The sequence below is a fragment of the Desmodus rotundus genome, chromosome 1 (assembly GCF_022682495.2).
Source record: "Desmodus rotundus isolate HL8 chromosome 1, HLdesRot8A.1, whole genome shotgun sequence".
Taxonomy (NCBI): Eukaryota; Metazoa; Chordata; class Mammalia; order Chiroptera; family Phyllostomidae; genus Desmodus; species Desmodus rotundus.
This window is the reverse complement of record NC_071387.1, coordinates 85,721,791-85,746,093: the sequence shown is the minus strand read 5'-3', so window position 1 is coordinate 85,746,093 and position 24,303 is coordinate 85,721,791. Positions and strand designations below refer to the sequence as shown.

Below are 24,303 nucleotides of genomic sequence, written 5' to 3'. Positions count from 1 at the left end.
CAGTTTGGTACATGCAGTGAGGTGGGGCTGTATGAAACATGGTGAACACCTGAAAAAGAAACCTGCTTCTGCCAGGTGAGGCCAGGATGGCTTTGTGGAGAGCATTGGGCCTCAAGCTGTCCATGGAGGGTGAGTCATCTTTGCAGAAGGAGGAGGACCATGGAGGTGTGAAGAAAAGTGGCACCTTAGACCTGGTAGGGGAGGGGCTATCATGGTCCACTGACATCAGATTCATTCACTATCACTGTCCCCATCTCTCTCTACCCTCCACCAGTCTGCAGAATAAGTGAGTTTAATTAACAGGCACAATTAAAGTGCCACTTTGGTAGTTTTCTAGCACAAAGGGGTTTTTCAGGTACTGTAAATATTCCCTTTGTTACAGGAAGCTGGAATTGGTACTGGGGCCCTGTGAAGTTCTAAACACTATGGAAATCTTGTTAAAGCTGGAGGCTTAACCAAATTAAGGGGTGTCCCTCATAAAGCCTTTTTTTGTTAGTCTCCTTTTGATGAGGAAATAATTGATTATCTTTGGGGATAATAATACCTTGACTTACTTACAGCTCCTCTCCCTGGGGACCTCTGGAACAGTTTGTAAATGGAATCTAATTATAATTCTCACAACCTTCCACTGAGGTAGAAGGCAAATATCATTGCCCCTTAGGCCCCTTCCCCTTCTTGTTTTAACATAAACCTAAACCTTGGAGGTGAGGAGACTTGCCCGAGTATAATTTAACCTGTCAATAGATATAACAGGGAGAACTGCTGTAAAACAAACTCCAGGTATAAAATGACTTGATAACATCATTGGTGATTCTTCAGAATTATTACAGACTGAAAAAGAATTGGCTCTTAGGGATGAATGTAGTAGTGTCTATCTGGCAACACTTAATATGTTTCCTAGAAATTGTGTACATATAGATGGAAGTTTTTCCATTATGGGTCTCTCTCTTCCCTGAATGCCGTACTCTTTGACTTTCTCGATCCTTTTCTGGTCACAGAAACCCTCGATTCCGTGGTGAGCTCACTCTATGTCTTTCTGTCTCCCATCAGTCTAGGCTGGGTACGTGACTTAGGGATGGGCATGTGCCTCATGGCAGGCAACCCTGGGACTTTCTAATCCTCTTTTTCTCTCAGGAAGTGTAGATGAAACCTTGAGTGTGTGGTGGCGAGGGACGTCAGGAGAGTGGAGGGAGGCATGGGCACAGGAGACAGGAATGTTCCAAGAAATGATGTGTAAATGGAACGATTTCTGAGTTCCACACACACACATGCTGGGTATCATTCTCAACCGATAGTTTGGCTGGATATTGTTCTAAGTGAAGGTCGTGTTTTCTGGAACATCATCCCACAGTTGCTAGAGTATGCGCTGCCTCTTGGATCCTCCTTTCTTTTCTGGTGACTTGCTTCAGTTTGGAGAGATGGGGATCTTCTGTTTATCCTTTGTGCTCAGATATTTCACGATCATCTATTAGATGCACATGTCTTGGTATGTTGTTTTGAGGGCAGGTTTGGTTCTTTTAATATGGATACTTCAGTTTGAGGATGTTCTTTGTATCCTTTCTTAAATAATGCCTCTCCCATTTCTTTTTTTGTTCTGTCTTTCTGAAAGTTTCCCTTTCCTTTCTGTTCTTCTTCTGTGACATTGTAACTTTATCTTTTAACATTTCTATTGAATTTTGCTTTTATTTTTGGTATCTTATTTTAATTTCCAGTAGTTCTTTCTCTAATAATTCTTTTTTTATTGCATACTGATAATTTTAAGAGTTCAATACAATTTCTAGTCTCCAGAAATTTAATGTTTTTACTTTCTTTTGCAATTATCTTGGTTTTCTCTGGAGTCATTTTTTAAAAAAAATCTTGGTGCCTGTTTTTCATGTTGGATGCTTTCTTCAGATGTCTGGTGATTCTTGTTTGATTCTTGATTGAAACAATAGCATACACCTGAGTGGATGGGTAGACTCACTTCAGGTTCATTTTGGGGTTGGGCACTTTGCCCAAGTAGGTGGCTGTCTGGCTCCAGAGTATGTTACATTCATGTTGATTGGTACTATGTTAAGTAAATGTCAGTCAGACAAAGACAAATACCATGTGATTTCACTTATGCACAGAATCTAAAGAACAGTATAAACAAACAAAATTGAAACAGACTTAATGGATAAGAACAGACTGATGGTTGCTAGAGGGGAGGGGTTGGGGGCTGGGTGAAAAACCTGAAGGGATTGAACAGTACAAACTGGTAGTTAGAGAACAGTCACTGGGACTTAAAGTACAGCATAGGAGATACAGTCAATGATGTTGTAACAACTGTGTGTGGTCCCAGGCAGGCACTGGAAACATCGGGGGAACACTTTGTAAAGTAAGTGATTGTCTAACTACTAGGCTGTACACCTGAAACAAATACAAAATAAAAACCCCATATATATATATATATATATATATATATATATATATATATATATATATTTGAATATATATATATTTGAATATATATATATTTGAATATATATATGGGGTTTTTGAATATATATATGTAGATATGTATATATGTACATATATATATTCAAAAAAACAAAAAAGAATGTCATGGAATCATAAAGTATTTATTTAACTTCTGAGCCTCCATAATATCTTTGTGACTCACTCACCTTGTTTTATGTATCAGTAGTTCATTCATTTTTATTACTGAGCAGTAGTCCATTCTATGGATGAACCACAGTTCACTTGTCCATTTGCCTGTTGAAGCACAGTTGGGTCATTTCTAATCTTTGACAATTAAGTTAGTGCCCAGGTTTTCGGGAGAACATAAGTTTCCGTCACTCTGGTAAACCCCTGTGAGTGGGACCGCTTTGTCACATGGTGTGTGTATTCAGTGTATAAGAAATTGCCACACTGTTGGCCAGAGTTCCTACCGTTTTGCATTCCTACCAGCTGTATTAGGAGGGTTTCAGTTTAGCATTTTTGTTGCTCTTGCTTCATTGCTGATGGACCTGCATTCTGTTTCCAACACGAATTCCCTTCTATGTGAAGCGCTTCCCTTCCTTTAGCAGTTCTTTAACTACAGGTCTGCTGACAATAAATGCTGGTAGTTTTCCTTCATTTGACGATGACACCTGCATTCCACAAGGGCATTTTTGCTGGGTGGGCGTAGAATTCTGGGTGGATAGTTTGCTTTGAGTGCTTTACTGTTCTGTTCCATATCCTCTGAGCGCCACTGTTTTTACTGAGAAATCTGTAGTCATCGCAATAGTTTTTCTTTTGTATATAATTTGTTTTCTCTGATTGGTGTTAAGATTTTTTTCTCTTTGTCATGTCTTTAGTTTGTTAGTAGTCTGATTTTATAGTTGGGTATAAATTTCTTTGGGTTTATCTTCCTAGGGTTTCCCTGAGTTATTTTATTTGCGTGTTTATGCTTTTTCCACATTTAGGAAGTTCATTTTTTCACTTGTTTGCCCTCTCCTTCTAGGACTCTAATCAAATGTCAGACTATTTAATTTTGTCCAACAGGTCTGTAAGGGTCCCTTTTTATTCAATGTTTTTTCCCCCTTTGTTCAGATTCTACAGTGTTTATTGACATTTCTGTCATCTCCATACTACTCTCTATCCCATCCTATGACATTTTTCTTCCATTTATTGTTTTCATTCTAAAGTTTTAATTTTTTATATCCCCAATTTTTTGGTATATAAAAATTGCATCTTTCTGTTGATTTCCAACGTGCTTATCCTTACTTGTTCTTACTTGTTGGAACATTTTTATAGTAGTTATATTAAAGTCTTTGTCAGATAATTTCAACATCTCTGTCATTTTGTTTTTAATGTCTGCTAGTTGTTTGAGATTTTCCTGGTTCTCTGTATGTTGAGTAATTTTGTATTGTATCATGGAGATTTAAAATACTGTCTGTATTTTGGCTCTGAGACTCTTGAGTGTTATTTAACCCCTATGGGGATGTAGATACTGTTTTGTTTAGCAGTTGGTTGACACATTTGGGTTCAGGCTGCAAGTTCCCAAACCCCTTCCAGATTTGTGGTTCCAATGTCAGTTCTGCTTTCAGAGCCTTTGTAGTGCTGTTTGGATCTGGCTCGGTTGGGACCTGAGCGGTGTTCTATTTTCCAGTTCTATAATCAACGTCTGTTTAGGGTCAGATCCACACATGTGCAGCTCATGGGTGGTCTCAAGAGTCTATAAAAAACGTTAAGGGATCACTTTTCTGAATTTCTCCTTCCCCATGACTTCCCCTGTACCTTTTGGTTTCCTGAGGCTTCATTTTCAACCTTTGGCACAAATCTTGGGTTTCAGTTACCTGCCGTGCAGCATACTCTCCTGTGTCTAGGACTGAGCAATTGGAGGACAGAAAGAGAAAAACGCAACATATTTCACTACCACTTGGGACCCCAGCTCCTCCGATTGCAGATAGGTTCTTCTTCCTCAGAATTTTATGTCCCCACAGTCACCTGTTGCCACCTCCACCCCCACATCCATAGCAACCCATGGGGACTGGGAAGGAACAGAATGAAGAAAATGGTAAATAAAAGAATGGTGTGCTTCCCAACATTTTTCTAGCAGGTAAAGATATATTTATTTTTACACTTTTCAAGTAGAGCCAGAAGGCTCCCCCTGTGGCTCTCTCTTCTGTGCTCATGGCCACCCGTGAGTTTGAGGCCGTGTTTGTTCTGGTCTGGGTCCCTGTCAATGTCCCGGGAGCTGCTCCTGCGTCCTTTCCGTGGGAGAGATGGGCAGCGTGTCCCTATTCCGTCTTGTCCAGAACCACAACCTGTAATGTATTTTTTTATTATGATAGATAATTTGCTATTTGGATCTATTTTTCTATTTTATCTTAAAACATAGTAACACTAACCCCATTTTGAGGAGGATTGGCAGATTTCAGTTGTTTCAAGATTCTCTCCATTTTTCCAAGCAAAAACATGTATTTGCAGTGTTTTGTTAGAGTTGCTTCTCAACTCTCTCCTACCCATAGAACTTTGGGGATGATGGAAATTCCCACATCTGTGTACGGCGGCCACTAGCCTCATGCAGCTGTTAAACATTTGAAACGTGGCTGGTTGGAGTATGTAATTAAATTTTAAATTGTTAATTTTAATTAATTAAAATGTCAGTAGCCCCATATGTTTAGTCATTTCCTTATTGTACAATGCAGCTTTAAGACACAACTGCTGGCAAGCTCAGTTTTGGGCCAAGGGAAAGAATATCACTTTTTCTTTCTTTGCTAGTGTCTGTGAGAGCACTTTTGCTGTGATTCCACTATTGTAACACAACACCTAGCTGTGATGTTTTGGTTTAGGTAAATCAGGAAGTGGCTGTTTTTTTTTTTTTTTTTTTCCTTATGTGTTGCTTAATTTGGATAGCATCCAATGTTAGAGGCATATTCTCTGGAGCAGTTTGAAGAAAACATTTTCATTACACTTTGGGGGTGGGGCCCGATCGAACACTGCTGGCAGCTCTGATTAAACTGTTCCCTTTCTTTCAGGAGTTGTCTTAAGCAGGTTGACATAGGCCTTGAAGAAACCAACAGTTTTTCACTGTACCTACCCACCCATGCTTTCAGCTGAAAACCAAAGTAGAACGTAGTTCATACTTTCTTAATCACTCATTTACAGTAAACTCATATCTTGGGTCCATATTTTGAAATACTATGCTCTTGTCTAATTTTTTAAGGAAGGACAAAGGACTAATGTTCAAAAATCTGTTTCTTCATAGTGCTTATAATAAGATGCCAAACTGCTTTTGGCTGCTTTGTGTTCTTTTAAAAATAAAATGACATTTCCACCCTCCCTAATGTTATTTCTGCAAAGTCAGTGTTTTGACATCCTAATTTGTAAGGAGAAGGAAGGTTAACGTGATTAAAATCACTTTTTTTTTTCCAGTGAAAAAAGAAACTGTTCACAGTTGAGCCATTTGATTCCCAAAGTCTCTAGCCTGGGGACTGTTTTTGTAAATTGAAGTGTCACTTACAGAGAGGTGTCACTGTCATTTGAGGGAGAACCTGCTGGTTGGAAGTGTGCTTACTGCCTGTTTTCAAGTGGCGGGCTGAGGAACTCGTGCCTTCGTGTGGTTTTTCCCTTTGTTGTCCTATGAAAGAACTGGTGGAGAGAGTTAAAGCTTTTTATTGCGATATAGAATTACTGTATTTGAAAACTAGACTAAAACAAATTTTAGCCTTAGTTCTTTGAGGGATTTTTGTAAGTCACAGAGAACTGAGTTGAGTGCTTTGCTGTTGGGGGAGAGTATTTTGCAAAGTACAAAAATTCTTGGCCAAGGGACATACTGTGGCCATTTAAATTCCCCTTTTGAGAAAGTCTGCCCATTAAAGCCATGGCAAGAACGCGGTCCTCCCTTCTGAGCAGCCAGAAGGCAGATGAAACAGTCTGTGTAACATCTGCAGAAATAAAACATATGGTACATTTGGATTAACCAAGATCTGATTTATCTGTTACTTTTTTTTGTGCACCATTATAGTGAGAAGGATCTATGTCTTAGTAAGTTGTTGTCTGAAATGAGCACATCTCGAGAGCATCCTGGACTCTGTGACTCCTTTGGCATTCCCTCATGGACGTGGAAACAGCAGACTCTTGGGGCTTCTACTCAGAAGGAGGAACTGTGAGAAGGGCTGCTCCAGAAAGTGTATGCAGACCCTCTCGATCCACGTGACTTTGGCAGTCCAGGCCATGTACCTTTGACACGTTTTGATCTACGGCAGTGTTTTGCTGCAGACTTGGGCATAAACATCATGACATGTTCAAGTTGTTATTGGGCTGGCCAAAAAGTCTGTATGATTTTTGTCCATAAAATAACATTTTATTTTCACCAGTATTTATTGATTTGGATATTTTGAGTATGTTCTTGACTGTCTCGATTTGATCGCTATCAACTTCAACTGGTTTATACAACCATGCAGCATTGTCCAGCAAGAAATCTCCAGCATGAAACTTTGCAAACCACTTTGACCTGTTCGATCAGTCACAACTCCTTCTCCATACACTACACAAATCTTTTTTCGCATTTCAGTTGTGTTTTTATCTTCCTTGGAGTGATAAGGCATAGTATGCTGAAAATGTCTCTTACTTTCTTCCATCTTCAATATTAAAATGGCTACACAAAAATTCACCAATTTTGCTAAGTTTTTAAAAAATGCACGTTGATATAACAGCTGTCACAATACAATCTAACAAAATTGTTTCGAATGAAGTTAAAGACAACTAAGCACAACTAGAGTCATCTTACAGAAAAAAACCAAATGAACTTTTTGGCCAAGCCAGTATTAAGATTCTTGGACAAGATGGGAGAATTCCACCCCTTTTGCATTGACATTGCTTCGGTCTTCCCCTGCCCCATCTCCTCTCCATGTCCGTGGCCCAGGTTCTCAGTTCCCAGGAGGGGAAGGTGGGTAGGATACCCAGAGCAAGTTTGCTGACTCAGATTAGAACATAGGTTATTCTCCATTGCAAGAACCAGGCCATGTTCTGACAAGTGAGTTGGAAATGGGAGGACCCCTTTCCCACAGGTTCTGGGCCTTTAAGGTTGAGTTTAAATTCTATAGAAAACACAAGTGTAAGGATGGGCACCTTGTACAGTGAAGTGGATCCAGGACTTTATCTCTCAAAGTGAGCCCACCGCTGCCTTTTCTTGAAGCCAACCTCATTTTCCTTTTGCTTCTGCTTCCTCGCTTTTGCTCTAGCTTTTATGTTGCCTGAGCCTGCCCCCTTTCCTTCCCATTTCCAGCATCTACAAATTTGTCACTTACTGATACACTTTGCTTGAGGTTTAATTCATATACAAATAAAACTCACCAGTTACAGTGTACAATTGAGTAATTTTTAATATATTCAAAGAGTTGTGCAACCATCTCTATAATTAATTTGAAAATATATTCAAAGAGTTGTGCAACCATCTCTATAATTAATTTGAAAAGTCTTATCACCTCAAAAAGAAACCCATTTCTTTTAGCTGCCACCCCTGTCCCCTAACCCTCTCCAGTCCAACAGTCTACTAATACAGTTTTGTCTCTGCGGACTTGCCTATTCAGGACATTTCTTTTTTTTTTAAGTGTATTTTATTAATTATGCTATTACAATTGTCCCAATTTGTTCTCCCCTTTATCCCCCTCTGCCCTGCACTTTCCACCCCCACCTGCCAGCATTCCCCCCACTTAGGTCATGTCCATGGGTCATACATATAAGTTCTTTTGCTTCTCCATTTCCTATTCTATTCTTAACCTCCCCGTCTATTTTGTACCTACCAGTTATGCTTCTTATTGCCTGTATCTTTCCCTCCCTTCTCTCCCTGCCCCTCCCCATGTGATCTCCATTTCTGTGATTCTGTTGCTGTTCTAGTTGTTTGCTTAGTTTTTTTGTTTTTTAGGTTCAGTTGTTGATAGGTGTGAGTTTGTTGTCATTTTACTGTTCATAGTTTTTTTTTTTTTTTTTTGATCATCTTCTTTTTCTTAGGTAAGTCCCTTTAACTTTATGTATAATAAGGGCTTGGTGATGGTGAACTCCTTTAACTTTACCTTATCTGAGAAACACTTTATCTGCCCTTCTATTATAAATGATAGCTTTGCTGGATAGAGTCATCTTGGATGTAGGTCCTTGCCTTTTGTGACTTGGAATACTTCTTTCTAGCCCCTTCTTTCCTGTAAGGTTTCTTTTGAGAAATCAGCTGACAGTCTTATGGGAACTCCTTTGTAGGTAACTGTCTCCTTTTCTCTTGCTGCTTTTAAGATTCTCTGCTTATCTTTAACTTTGGTTAACTTAATGATGTGCCTTGGTGTGTTCCTCTTTGTGTCCAATTTCTTTGGGACTCTCTGGGCTTCCTGGACTTCCTAGAAGTCTGTTTCCTTCACCAGATTGGGGAAGTTTTCCTTCATTATTTGTTCCAATAAGTTTTCAAGTTCTTGCTCTTGTTCTTCTTCTGACACCCCTATGATTTGGATATTGGAACATTTAAAGTTGTCCCAGAGGTTCCTAAGCCTCTCCTCATTTTTTTGAATTCTTGTTTTCTTCATTCTATTGTGGTTGAATGTTTATTTCTTCCTTCTCTTCCAAATTGTTGACTTGAGTCTCAGTTTCCTTCCCTTCACTATTGGTTCCCTCTATATTTTCCTTTATTTCACTTTGTATAGCCTTCATTTTGCAACTGAACTCAACTATTTCTGTGAGTATTCTGATTACCACTGTTTTGAACTTGGCATCTGATAGGTTGTCTATCTCCTTATTGCTTAGTTCTTTTTCTGGAGTTTTGATCTATTCTTTCATTTGGGCCATATTTCTTTGTCTTGGCGCACCTGTTATGTTGTAAGGGGCGGAGCCTCAGGTATTCGCCAGGGTGGGGCAACCCAGTTTGCTGGTTGTGGTGCTGTATGTGGGGGAGGGGTCAGAGAGAGAACAATGCCATTTGCTAGCTTGCTTGGCTCTGGCCCATCTTTCCATCACTTCCCTCACCTCTCACAAGCAGATTGTGCCCTTTCAGGTGCTGATTCCCAGGTGGGTGTGCTGTGTATGTTCTAGGACCGTATGGGTCTCTCCAATGGAATCTCCTGTGAGACTGGCAGTTTCTGCTACCGCCTCAACCCCACAGGTTTTTACAGCCAGAGGTTTTGAGGCTCTATTTCCATGCTCTGGAATCCTGAGTCGCACAGTCTGTCTTGCTCCCAAGTTGTTCTTCCTGGCTCATCTGCATGTGAATGTGGGAAATCCCATCTGCCAGTCTTGCCTTGTGTCCTCTCCACCCAGCTTCCTGTCTCCACCCCTCCCACCAGTCTGGATGAATGTTTCTTCTTTAACTTCTTGGCTGTCAGACTTCCATACAGTTTGATTTTCTGGCAGTTCTGGTTGTTTTTTGTTTTTAAATTCATTGTTATCCTTCTTTTGGTTGTGTTGAGGAAGCGAAGCATTTCTACCTGCGTCTCCATCTTGGCTGGAACTCCCTAATATATAACATTTCCTTTTTAACTTTATATTATGAAAGAAATTCAAACATATAGAAACATACATAATCATTCATAGACCTATCACCTAGCTATTTGGAAAATTTACGCTATTCAGGACATTTCATAAAGTGGAATCACACAATATATGGTCTTTGTGTCTGTCTTTTCCCCCAAGTTTGCATCTTTGTTTGTAGCAAATATCAGAACATCATTCCTTTTCATAGCTGCATAATATTCAGTTGTGTGGATACACCACACATTGTTTATTTATCACTGTATAGGCAATTTGGGATTTTTCTTCTGTTCAGCTGTTCTGAACAATGCTGCCGTGAGCATTTCTGTACAAGTTTTTGTGTGGACATGTTTTCATCTGTTGGGTACATACTTGGTCCTGAGGTAGCTCTGTTGAACACTGAGCTGCTGACAGACTATCTTCCATAGCAGCTCCACCATTCTATTCCTGCCAGCGTGCAGGGGGGCTCCGATTTCTTCACGTCCTTGCCAACACTTGTTATGTGTATCTTTAAGTTTATATATCTTAGTAGGTATGAAGTGCTATCTCGTTGTGATTTTGATTAGCATTTTGTGGATGACCAATGAAGCTGAACATCTTTAATGTCTTTATTTGCCATTTGTATGTCATCAATGAAGAAATGACCTCAGATTCTTGGGCCATATTTTGATTGAGTTATTTGTCCTTTAATTATTTAGTTTTGTTTTTATTAGCTTGGGATGCCATAAGAAAATACTGTAGACTGGGTGGCTTATACAACAGAAATTTACCATATTTTTTGGACTATAAGATGCACCCCCCCATTTGGGAGGAAAATGCGGGTACGTCTTATAGTCCGAATGTAGCTTATATTTACATTGGTGAAATATTATGTTATTTATGTTATTAAATATTTTACCACATTTTTTTCTTCAAAATTTTTCCTATTTTCCTCCTCTAAAACCTAGGTGTGTCTTATGGTCTGAAAAATACAGTACTTCCGACAGTTCTGAGGCTGGGAAGTCCAAGATCAGGCTGCTGGTGTTGGGTTCTAGAGAGGGCTCTCTTCCTGGCCTGTAGTCGGCCACCTGCTCGCTGTCCTCACATGGTGGAGAGAGCTCTGGTCTCCTGTGTCTTTCTCTTCCTGTAAGGACACTAATCCCATCGTGGCAGCCTCTCCCTCTTGACCTCATCTAAACCTAATTATCTCCCAAAGGTCCCACCTCCTGATGCTGTCACCTTGGGTTTCAGGGCTTCAACGTGTGAATTTTAGGGAGACACAAACATTTCATCTGTAACAGTGTTCTTTATGTATTCTAGATATAAGTCCCTGATCAAATGTATGATTTGCAAATTTCTCTCTCATTTTGTGGTTCTCTTTTCACCTTCTTGATGATGTCCATTGAGGCACAGAAGTTTTTAATATTCATGATGTCCAGTTTATATAGCTTTGTTTTAGTTTTTTTCTTTGGTGTCCTGTCTTAGAAACCAGTGTCTAACTCCATGTCATTTACATTCCTCTGTGTTTTATATCCATGTTTTTTGCGAAGGTCTTTATAGTTTCAGGTCTTACATTTAGGTCTATGATACATTTTGCGTTAATTTTGTGTGTCGTGAGGGGGTGGCCCAACCTGATTTTTTTGCATGTGGGTACCCTGTTATCCCAGCACCCGTTGAGTAGTCTTGGCAGCTTTCACAAAAATCAGTTCGCCATGACTGTGAGGGTTTATTTTTGGACTTTGAATTCTATTCCATAGACGTTGGTGAGTATTCTGTGCCATTACCACACCATCTAAGTAACTGGGAAGTGTGAAGCCTCCAGCTTTGCTGCTCCATTTCAAGATTTTTTTGGCTATTTTGGGTCCCTTGCATTTTCATAGGCATTTTAGGAGAAGCTGATCAATTTCTGGGGAAAAAAAAACATTTGAGATTTTGGTAGGGATTGAGTTCAAGCCATAGAAAAACTTGGGGAGTATTGCATCTTAACAATGTTAAGTATTCCAATCCAGGAGTATGGGATGCTTTTCCATTTATTTAGATCATGTATAATTTCTATTAACAGTGTTTTGTAGCTTTTGGCCTTTAAGTTGTGTACGTCTTTTGGAGTGAAATGTAGTCCTAAGTAGTTCTTTCTTTTTGATACTAATATAAATAGAATTGTTTTCTTAACTTCATGTTCAGGTTGTTCGTTGCTAGTGTATAGGAATATGATTGCTCCTCGTATATCACCATATTGTGCCATGTATGATGCACACCCATGTTTTTGGCCCAAACTGTCAGGAAAAAAATCTTTTGTTTTAATTTTTAATTCAATTATTTATTTATTTATATTTAGAAACAAAATTGATTATTGTATTCCAGGTATTATTTTGCGTATGGATATCGTTATTGTTCTAGAGTTACACTTTTAACATGTAAACATAAATAAAATAATTAAAAACATTTTTATAGACATGGAACTAGTACTACCCATGTGTAATGCACATCTATATTATCCTCAAAAGTTTGGGCAAAAAGTGTGCGTTACACATTGCAAAAAATATGGTACTTTTTGTGTTTCTATTTTTCTATATTGATCATCAACACACTCACAGGTGAATTAAATATCTCCCTTCTCAAACCAGCTTTTCTTCCTGACTCTTTGCCCCGATAAGCTCCCTCCATTTGTACAGAGAGCAGGAAACAACCCAGGTAGGATTTGACTTTTTTTCACAATCAAGGGCTCACTGAGTGCTGCCCTAGCCCCCTGTCTCCTGCTTATCTCTGCAGAAACCCCACAGTTCCCCTCCCCAGGGTAGGAAGGTGGGCTGGATTTCTTGCCCTTTCCCTCTGGCAGAGGTTGAAGGTCTCTGTAAGTTGGTCAGGGGTTCACTTTTCCAGAAGTCCCTGATGGGAAGGGCCTGCAACCCTGAGCCCTTCCTAGGGGGTGGTGTCTCCCATTACCTCATGTGTCTTCCTGAAAGCATCCCGATTAGAATCTCTGCTCAACTCCCAGAGACAGGCCTGCTTTGCAGGTGTCACCTTTGCGGACACACCCAGGGCCTACAAAACCACAGGCTCCAGTGCCCCTCTGTGCACTGGGTTTGGGGGTGGCTGGTCTTCTTTGTGTGGTTTCCTTTGTGATGTTCCTGCCAGCTGGAGTCACCCACATCTGTTGTTGCTCAAAGACGTCCCTTATCCAGGGGTGTCAAACTCATTTTCACTGGGGGCCTCATCAGCCTCACAGTTGCCGTCAAAGGGTCGAGTGTAATTTCAACTCCTTAACATTAAGGCGTAGTTACATTTTTACAGTCCTAAAATTATTTTGGCACTTTGAATGCAACCTCAAGGCTGATGTGGCCCCAATGAAAATGAGTTTGACACCCCTGCCTTATCCAAGGTTCTCAGGAACTTTAGTGTAGGACGGGGTTCCCCAACCCCTGGGCCGCAGACAGGTACCAGTCCATGGCCTGTTAGGAACCGGGCCGCACAGCAGAAGGTGAGCTCACATTACTGCCTGAGCTCTGTGTTCCTGTCCCCGTGCAGTTCTTCCACGACACTGGTCCCTGGTGCCAAAAAGGTTGGGGACTGCTGGTCTAGAAGACTCCAGGAAATACCCTTGCCTTCATCAAAGTATTTCTTGGATGTGTGGGAGAAGGACTCTCAGATATTCCATCTGGTCAGAACTGAGTTACGCCTTCACCTCGGGCAAAGTCAGTGCTGGTGTCTCCTCATGAGCCACCAAAGTTCCTGTTAACTGGCCTGCTCTGGCGGGCCTCACACCTGTCTGGACCCAGGCCCACAGGCTTCGGGGACCCTGCCCCTTTGGCCTTTGCAGCATTTATCTTTCAGCTTTGCTCCGTGGTGACCCTGGGAGGCAGGACCGTATCCTGCATGATGAGTGCCAGGGTTGTGTGTTCAGGAGGTAGACAGCAGGGCCTGATGCCTCACTAGGTGCAAGTTGGTCAGCCTTTCTGTACCCACCTTCCTCGCCTGTGTGGTAGAGATGCTGTTACTCACCTCAGAGGGTCACTGTGAAGATTGGTAAGTTGCTACATGTCAGTGTTTAGGATATGCATGGCACATGCAGGCACTGAGGAAACACTTGTGAGCATGGAAATTATTACGTACGCTCAAAATCACTTTTGTTTTTTAAAATATGAATACTTATTTTTAGAGCAGTTTTAGGTTCACAGATAATTTAGGTGGAGGGCACAGATTTCCCACACACCCTCTGCCCCCACAAGCACAGCCTCCCCATCACCAATGTCCCAGCATTGTGGTGCATTTGTTATACAGTCACTGAACTTCCACCGACATGTCGTTATCACCCAGAATCCACGGTTCACATTACGTTCATTCCTGCTGTTGTACATTCTGTGGGTTTGGGTAAATGTGTAATGACGTGTACCCACCGTTACAGTGTCCCACACAGAGGGCAGTGTTACCGCCCTGAAATTCCCCTCTGCTTCACCTGTTCACCAGCCCCTCGTCCCCAACACCCTGGCGACCGCTGATAGGTATTCAAGGTTCCTTCATGTCTTCACGGCTGGATAGGTATTTCTTTTTATCACTGAGTAATACTTCATTGTCTGGATGAATGTCTTATTTTTTAAACCAACATCTTGCCTCTGTGTGAATAAGACCTGCTGTGAGTAGCAGTGGTTTTCAGCCTTCACCTGGAGGGCTTATTACGTACAGCTTATCTAGCCCTGTCCCCAGAGTGCTGGTTTCTGTAGGTCTGGGATGAGGCTTACATTCTGAATTTCTGAGGACTTCCTGGGGCTGCAGCAGGCCACTAGGTGCTTTGGAAGCATGGCTCTGTGAGGCATATATGCACGCGTACATGTCTGTGCATGTGCATTGTGTGTGCATGCATGTGTGCACGTGTGCACGCACACATGCGTGCATCTTTCCATTGCCTGGGTGGGTTGGTGATGGTTACCCTCCCCAGGTCAGCCCTCGGTGGAATAGGAGCCCAGGTTGGGGACTGTAGGAGCACACGTCCTCCCCTACACATCCAGCCTAGCAGGACACTGCTTTTGTTTCCCAGGTGCCATTGTTTCCTCTTCCCATGGCAGGATTAGGGCTGGATGCCTAGTGGGACCAGGCTTCCTTTGTACTGAGTGGGCTGCTGGCCCTGTGTTGGCTTCCTCCTAAATCCGGAGGACCTATGGGTACAATTTCCACCCCCTCCTCCATATTCACCCCTTTATTTTCTCATGTTCACTTCAACAGGATTTATGCTTGATTAAATTACTCTCTTTTATCATAATTAAAGGAAAATGTGGTTGGAGAGGACTCGAGACGCCACACAATGGGAAACAGATTGCTGAGCCAGCTGGGAGGACAGGAGGCTGAGGCCTGGGTCCTGTTACCTGCAGACAGGCTGTCCGGGGCAGTGTTTCCGAAGTGATGGCCTGAGTGAGGTCAGGGCATTTGTGCACCCTGCTTCCTGAAGCCCCTCTGCTGGATCCGTGAGCCCCCTCTGGCCGACCTGCGTGCACTTTGTGAAGATCCTGCTTTTAGAGTACTTGGTCCCTCACTGCTACCTGTCATGGCGACACTTGAAAGTGTCCCGATGCCTCCTTGCCAGTCACAAAGCCCTCGCTCCTCACTGGGGCCTCTATGGACTGGACTTATGAGGTCAAGGCTTGTAGGTGTGATGGTCTTGAAGCAAAAGGGAAGACAGACTTGCTAGTGCTTGTGAAATGACCTCTGTCATGTACATGGGTGTTTGGAATGTTGAGTGAGAGAGCTCTGATGTCCCAGACCTGCTGAGTCCCCCAGGGAGGGGACAAGGAGATGACTGAGGAGGGGTGCCAGTCACTGAGGGACATCATTGTTCAGTCCCCATTCTGCTACACCACATAAGACTGAAGGGCCATTTCTGGGGTTGGTAGGAGATGAGCTCTGGGGCCCCTGAGCTGGGCCAAGTGACTTCAACAGAGAATGGTTGAATTTACTGCGGTGTCCATTGTGCATAATAAACATGATAACCATTACGTGGGGTCATTGCACAGGTAGAGCAGGGAGCACCTGCTGAACAGTGGGAATTGTCACTGCTGTTATGGGGTATCTTTTAGGAAGTGAACCTGGGGCCATTGCACAGTCCCAGTCAGCTTGGGCTGCCATAGGAGGTACACAGATAGGGTGGTTTGAATGATAGATGTTTATTCTCTCACGGTTCTGAAGGTAAAAGTGTGAGATCATGGTGTGGTCAGGGTTGGTTTCTCTCGAGGCCTCTTTCCTTGGGGTGTAGACAGCTGTCTTCTCCGTGTCTCACAAACAAAGCCTGCCTCCTGGACCCTGAGGAGACCGCATCAGTGCTGGGAGTCTGAAGCGCTCATTCCTGTCACATGACTTTGGCTCCTTAAAAGAGAATATTTCATTTCTTTGTTAATTTAAGTTATTGGGAAGTGATAGGGAGCCAGATCACCCACAGATTAGAATGAGGTAAAATAATTACTTACTACTCTCCAGTGAAGACTGTGCACATGAATAATGTCTACATACAGAATGGGCTGGGACAGAGCGCTGGTGTTGAGGAAAGTGCAAGGCAGCGAGTGTGTAGTGGGCAGTGTCATTCTTGGCATCCGCCCTCCCTGACCCCTGCCAGGTCGTGCAGGCTGCTGACTCCAAGCCGTTGAGACTGCCTCAGGCCTTTTCAGGCCATTCTTGGCCACAAGCAAGGTAGACTGCAGATGCAGGAGCTCTATCGCATATGCCCTGCCTCCAGCAGCCCGCACCTGCAATGCCCAGGGCTGGGCGAAGAAATACACCAGCTGCCTGGCCTATTGGGTGAGTCAGCACCACGATGTATAGCTTACCGGGGTACCCAGAGAAGTTGAGTACTAGTAACCTGCTCATTTGTTCTGGCTCAGTGGGCCAGAGAGGTGGCATATTTCTTTACCTAGTCCTGGTCATTGCTGGTAAGGGTCATCTGGTAAGGTCCAGCCCTGGAGGAGTCCAGTGGGTGGGTAGTCTCTGAGCCCCGATCTGGGCAGCTGTGCACAGCTGGAGGGCATCCCATGTTGTAGAGTGGTTGAACCCCGTTTGTGATCAGTACCCCCAGCTGAGCCTCTCATTGTTTGGCAGGCTCACTACCTTATACTTTGCTCAGGGGGCTCATCCTCCCAAACTCTGTAATGAGTGTTTTTATCTGTTTACACAACCAACATTTCTCAAGGGCTCTCATGGTGCTCACACTCCAGAGAGAGCCAGAGCGAGAAAGGCAATAAGCAAGTGGACAAGTGCTAGGTAGTGTTAAATGATGTACGCAGGCAAAATAGGATGTTGAGGTGGGTGACTGAGACCTGCTTCATGTAAAGGTGAGAAATCTCCTTTTCCCTTCACCTCTTTAGGTGTTCTTGCCTCTTAAATCACAGAGAAGAAAGAAGACTTCATAAGGGAGATTAGGTTCTCCGTCTACACCCCTACCAGCGTCCTGTCCTCTCCCTTCCTTCCTATCAGGACCTGAAAGATTAGTCCTCCCCTCCCCTCCCCTCCCCTCCCCCCCTTCTTTCTGAGGAGAGTTCCTTGACTTACTTTGTGGACCCCGTTCCTTTTCAGCTTCCTCCTGTAGATCTTCTTGCATTGTTTCACTTGTTTATATATAGTCCTGTTCTTTGAACTGAATTCTTTGTGTCTCCTTTTAGATATGCTCAGATTTCGCCCACTTGGGGATATAACTCCGCCCATCACACACCTCTTGAAGGAAGTTGAATGCACTCCTCCGCCACAGCCTGGGAGGGGTAAATTGCTTTCCTTCCTGTTGCACACGGGATAGTCTTATTATAGTCATATACACTGTCTTTTTAAATATTTAATGTATTTTTTCAATTACAGTTGGCATTCAATACTATTTTATATTAGGTTCAGGTGTATAGCACAGTGATTAGAAATTTACATACTTTGCAAAGTGATCCCCTCAGTAAGTTTAGTACCCACCTGGCAGTAAACATAGTTACTACAATACTACTGTCTATATTCCCTCTGCTGCACTCCCCATCCTCATGACCGTTTTGTAACCGCCAATTTGTACTTCTTAATTTTTCACCTAGTCTCCTAACCCCCACCCCACACCGAATCTGGCAACCCTGAGTTTTTTCTCTGTATCTATGAGTCTGTTTTCTGTTTTAGTTTATTTTGTTTTTTAGTTTCTACATTAAGTGAAATCATATGGTATTTGTCTTTGTCTGACTTATTTCACTCAACACAGAACTCTCTAGGTCCATCTGTGTTGTCACAAATGGTAAGATTTCATTCATTTTTCATGTCCGAATAACATTCTATCATATATATGTATGACATCTTCTTTACCCAGATGTCTGTTGATAGACACCCAAGGCTGCTTCCATGTCCTGGCTATTGTAAATAACACTGCAGTGAACATAGGTGTGTATATATCTTTTTGAAGTAGTGTTTTGGATTTCTTCAGGTAAATACCCAGAGGTGGGATTGCTGGGTCATAGGTAGTTCTATTTTTAATTTATTCAGAAACCTCCATACTGTTTTCTGTAATAGCTGCACTAATCTGCATTCCTGCCAACAGTACAAGAGGGTTCCCTTTCCTTCACATCCTCACCAAACTTGTTTGTTGATTTATTGATGATAGTCATTCAGACAGGTGTGAGGTGGTAGCTCATTGTGGTTTTAATTTGCATTTCTCTGATGATTAGTGATGTTGAGCATCTTTTCATTTGTCTGTTGGCCCTCTGTGTGTCCTCTACCATTTTTAAAATCAGATTGTTTGTTTCTTGACTTTTATAAGTTCTTTATAAATTTTGCATATTAATCCCTTATTGGAAGTATCATTAGTGAATAATTGGATGCTTTTTCTTTTTGTTGATGATTTTCTTTGCTGTGCAAAAACTTTTTAGTTTGACATAATCCCATTTGTTTATTTTTTCGTTTGTTCCCCTTGCGTGAGGAAACATATCCAAAAAAATATTATTAAGCAATGTCAGAGATTTTACCACCTGTGTTTTCTTCTAGGAGTTTTATGGTTTTAAGCCTTACATTTAACTCTTTAATCCATTTTTGAACTTATATATAGTGTAAGAAGGTGGTCTGTAGTATTTACTATTACGAGAGGTGAAAGTAGTCACAAGAACACTAAGAGGTTGTAAAGAGTCAAATGAGCTTATTTGATACAGTAAAATTTCTCTAAGATGAAGTTAAAATAAGGCAAACAATAGATATACTTAAAGTGATACAAGCACTTTTAATTGCAGTTGATACTATATATTTTTCTACGTATAGAAAATGCAAGGACCTCAGTTAAGCATTTTGGAACTACTGTATTTTGCTGTGTATAATATGTTCCCATGTATAATGTGCACCCATGTTTTTGGCCCAAACTTTCAGGAAAAAGTCTTTTAATTTTTTAATAAAATTTTTAATTTATATGTAGATACTTGTTTTTTTGTATTATAAAGGAATTTCAGCATTTATTTTTGAACATATTATGGTATAAGAAATTTTATGTAACAAATAATTACAAAACGCAAGACCAGATACAAGGTACAAGAAATTTTACATACTGGTAACAAATTTATGATACGCCATGTATAATTCACATCCTTATTTTTCTCTTAAAAATTTGGGCAAAAAGTGTGCATTATACATGGCAAAATATGGTACTAAAGGGGATATAGTGAACTAGCTGGATTCCAGATCATCATAGAAACATCAGTGTTATTTTTATATACCTGCAAAAAATCCCCACTGAGAACAAGTAATGGAAAATAATGCTGTTCACAACAGCAACAAAACTAGTCAGATACCCAGAAATAAACACAATGAGAATGTACATCAGCGCTATGACTTCAGTGAAGAATGTAGAAGAAGTTTGGCATAATTAGAGAGGGAAATCCAGTTGTTGGATGGGAAAGTAATATTACAAAGATATCAGTTCTTCTGAAATTAACATACAAATTGAATACAGTTCCATTTATTACCTCATTAAGTTATTTTATAAACTCTGGCTTGCTGTTTCCAAAATCCATGTAGAATTGAAATTGGCAAGAAGAGCCAAGATAATTTGGAAAAAGAAAAACTAATGCTATTTTTGCTCTGATATCAAGATTTGTTTTAGTAATTACATAGATCAAAGGAATAGACTATATGTAATCCATTAACATATCCATGGGATATACATTTATTAAATGAAATTTCCTTTTTCAATTGAGTGGCAAAATAATTAAATTTCTAATAAATAGTGTTGGGAGAATATCATATTAGGCATCTGCTTTATACCAGTCACCAGAAAAAAATAGATGTGAGAATTTGTTTATGACCTTTGGATAAGAAATTTAACCTTAAGTAAGGCAACCAAAAAACATGAGAGAAGTGATTGATACATCTTAATAGGAGCTCTGTTGGGCAAAGAATATTAAAGAAAGGAATTTACAGAAGGGAATATACAGATAGCCACTAAAGTTAGGAAAAAAACCCTCACCCTTCCTTATCAGTGTAATAGTTTCTTACTGCCGCCGTAACAAACACCATAACATCAGTGGCTTAAAACAATACAGACTTAATTCTCTTACAGTTCTGGAGTCAGAAACCTAAAATGGGTCAGTGAAAATGGCTCCTTCTGGGGGCTCCAGGGGACAATCCATTTCTGTGCCCTTCGCACCTTCTCCAGGTGCCCACAGTCCTTGGCTCACGGGCCCTTCCTCATCTTCAGAGCCAGCAGCAGAGCCACCTCATCTCCTGCCTTTGCTTCACAGTCACTTCGACTGTCCTTGCCCTCCTGCCTCCCTCTTACAAGGACCTGAGTGATGATTAGACCCACTTGATAAACTGGAAACATCTCCCCGTCTCAAGGCCCTTAATTTAATCACATCTGCAAAGCCCTTCTTGCCACGTAAGGTAACATATTCACAGGTTGTAGGGATTAGGAGATGGACATCCTTAGTGGACCATTCCACTACACTCCTGTTGGGAAACAAAAGAGGTTAAGATTTTTAGCCATCATTTTGGCAAAGGTTAAGGAGGAGTGTTAAGGCTGGTGAGGGGTAAGGAAATGGGCATTTTCATAAACTGTAAAGTATAGATTGGTGAATCCATTTTGGAGGGGAGTTAGCCATGTCTCTTAAAGTCAGCAGTGTGCGCTGCCATTGACCTGGTGATTCCATGTCTGGGGCTGTGTTCCAGACTCACTGAACAAGGGCTACAGAGGGCATGAGGGTATTCACGGCAGTGCAGTTTGTGGGAGAGAAAAGGAACATTTACTGTTCATCATTTTGGAAGTAGTAAAAAACAGAAAACCCGCAAACATGGCATGTTCATATTAAGGAATGTTATGCGTCCTTTAAGAATGAAAAGGGATGGAGAACCAAGATGGCAGTGTAGGTAGACACACTGCGCCTCCTCACACAACCAGAACTGACAGAAAATCGAATGGCAAGGAAGTCCGACACCAAGGAAATAAAAAATAAACTTTCATCCAGACTGGTAGGAGGGGCGGAGACGGGCAGCCAGGGTGGACAGGACTCGCATGGCCGTGGCGGGATCGAGTCTGGCGGAGTGTGGGACAAACGGGGCAGGCAGTCTGACCACTAGCAGGCCCTGCAGCCCCACACTCGCGCAGATAAACCGGACAAAGGGCGGGGATCAAAGCAGACTGCGCAACCCAGGGCTCCAGCGCGGTGGGGGGGGGGGAGAGCCTCAAACCTCTGATTGAAAAGGCCCGTCGGGGTTGGGGCGGCAGCAGGAGACACTCCCAGCCTCACGGGAGAGGTCATGGGAGAGACCCACAGGGGCCTAGAGTGTGCACAAGACCACCCACTCGGGAGCCAGCACCAGAGGGGCCCAGTTTGATTGTGGGTAGCGGAGTGAAAGATTGAAATCTGGAGGAGAGTTAAGCGGGCGCCATTGCTCCCTCTTGGCCCCTCCCCCATGTACAGCTTCACAGAGCAGCGACTAGCGTTACCCCGCCCCGGTGAACACCTAAGGCTCCGCCCTTTAAGGTAACAGACATGCCAAGACAAAAAAAAAAAACAACAACAAATGGCCCAAATGACAGAACACTTCAAAGCTCCAGAAAAAATACAACTAAGCAAGGAAGAGATAGCCAACCTATCAGATGCACAGTTCAAAACACTGGTTATCAAGACGCTCACAGAATTGGTTGAATCTGTTCGAAAACCAGATGAAAAAATGAAGCCTATGCTAAGAGAAACAAAGGAAAATGTACAGGGAACCAATAGTGATGCGAAGGAAACTGGGACTCAAATCAATGGTGTGGACCAGAAGGAAGAAAGAAACATCCAACCAGAAAAGAAGGAAGCAACAAGAATTTGGAAAAATGAGGAGAGGCTTAGGAACCTCCAGGACATCTTGAAACATTCCAACATCCGAATTCTAGGGGTGCCAGAAGGAGAAGAGGAAGAACAAAAAATTGAAAACTTATTTGAACAAATAATGAAGGAGAACTTCCCTAATCTGGCAAAGGAAATAGACTTCCAGGAAGTCCAGGAAGCTCAGAGAGTCCCAAAGAAGCTGGACCCAAGGAGGAACACACCAAGGCACATCATAATTCCATTACCCAAGATTAAACACAAGGACCTACATCCAAGATTACTGTATCCAGCAAAGCTATCATTTAGAATGGAAGGGAAGATAAAGTGCTTTTCAGATAAGGTCAAGTTAAAGAAGTTCATCATCACCAAGCCCTTATTATATGAAATGTTCAAGGGAGTTACCTAAGAAAAAGAAGATCAAAAATAGGAACAGTAAAAATGACAGCAAACTCACAGTTATTAACGACCACACCTAAAACAAAAACAAGAGCAAACTAGGCAAACAACTAGAACAGGAACAGAACCACAGAGGTGGAGATCACATGGAGGGTTGTCAACAGGGGAGTGGGATGGGGAGAGGGGGGAAAGGTACAGAGAATAAGTAGCATAAATGGTAGGTAGAAAATAGACAAGGGGAGGGTAAGAATAGTGTAGGAAATGTAGAAGCCAAAGAACTTATAAGTATGACCCATGGACATGAACTATAGGGGGGGAATGTGGGAGGGAGGGGGTGGGCAGGATGGAGTGGAGTGAGGGGGGGGAAATGGGACAACTGTAATAGCATAATCAATAAATATATTTAAAAAAGATAAAATAAAAAATAAAAAGCATCTGAAAGAAAAAGAATGAAATGAAAATATGAAGTTACTCTGACTTCCAAGATCATGATGGCTCAGTGAACGAAAGTCATTTGCAAAATTGCATGTGTGCCAGTTATTTAGGGGAAAAGACACATTCAGTACAACCTATTTCCATAGGTAGAGAAAGATTTGGAAGCAAAAATGACAGGGCACTAAGTAGTTGTATGTAGCGGGGGTGGGGGATGGAGGTATGTCCAAGTGGAGCTCTAGCCTTATCTAAGAGCATGATTCATTGGGGGTAGAGTATTCACACACATTTGAAAAGCAAGGTCATTCTGCAGTGAGTACCAGTAGTATGCACCCTTGAGGCAAGTGACCTTGGTTCTTGAGCTGTGGGTTCTGTATGAATTCGGCATGTGGCTGGGTGGGGACTGTAGTCACAGCTCTTTGTAGCGGTCTTACTCAAAAACAAGCATTTGTCCTCACCCGGAGCTGACAAATTGGAGTGCTGCGTTTTCTCCCGGTCACTCCCATCTATCTCCTCTGTGGAGATCTTTGTGGTGTCACAGTTCATCTCTACCTCTTGGGCCCCTTGGGTTGCTTGCATTCTCTTTTCCCACACTGGGTCCTCAGGGCGGATGTCCTGACAAGGCTGGTAATACTGTGGCTGTGATTAGGATGTGGAGCAGAGTTTGTGGGCACAGTTCCTATGATGCTTCTGTAATCACAAAACCATGGAAAAAAAACGGTTTGGTCCTGTGGTAAGGTGACCAAGGTGATTGCCATCCTGTTGTCACCTTAAGAATGACACAATTTGAATGTGGACTTTTTTTTTTTTTTTAAGATTTATTGATTTGAGAGAAGAGAAAAGAGGAGAGAAAAGAGAAACATTGATTTGTTGTTCTAATTATTGTTGTATTCATTGGTTGTTTCTTATATGTGCCCTGACCGGGGATCGAACCCACAACCTTAGTGTATCGGGATGATGCTGGGGCTGAATGTAGCCTCTTTACTGGGTTTGTGGACTGTGGTCGCTGTGGACTTGAACTCTCAGTTCTCGCTGGTTATTTGTTAAGAATCCTGATTTGTGCCCTCGCCAGGAGGTTCAGTTGGTTGGAGTGTCGCCCTGTACACCAAAAGGTTGTGGGTTCCATCCCTAGTCAGGGCACATACTTAGGTTGTGGGTTCGAGCCCTGGTGGGGGATGTGTAGGGAGGCAACCGATCCATGTTTCTCTTTCATATTGCTGTTTCTCTCTTTCTCCCTCTTCCTCCCTTTCTT

At 42.0% G+C, this 24,303-nt stretch overlaps 1 protein-coding gene and 1 long non-coding RNA gene across 6 annotated transcripts in view; one reads left to right on the top strand and one right to left on the bottom strand.

Annotated features, from left to right (window-relative positions):
- The window catches only part of ROR2 (receptor tyrosine kinase like orphan receptor 2), a 215,810-nt gene that overhangs the window by 66,014 nt on the left and 125,493 nt on the right, over positions 1–24,303 (top strand). Inside the window, exon 1 of one of the 5 annotated variants that reach the window (XM_045197698.2) lies at positions 17,493–17,666. The exons of the other annotated variants lie outside the window; for them this stretch is intronic. Within the exon in view, the coding sequence (XP_045053633.2) occupies positions 17,573–17,666 (94 nt within the window). The 5' untranslated portion in view covers positions 17,493–17,572. Of the gene's footprint in view, positions 1–17,492; positions 17,667–24,303 lie in introns of those variants that run through there. 5 annotated transcript variants of the gene reach the window in all.
- LOC123480058 (uncharacterized) lies at positions 16,070–17,591 on the bottom strand. The gene is made up of 2 exons (XR_006655923.3): positions 17,461–17,591; positions 16,070–16,284 (listed from the first exon to the last, which is right to left on the bottom strand). It is a non-coding gene; the product is annotated as an uncharacterized lncRNA (long non-coding RNA).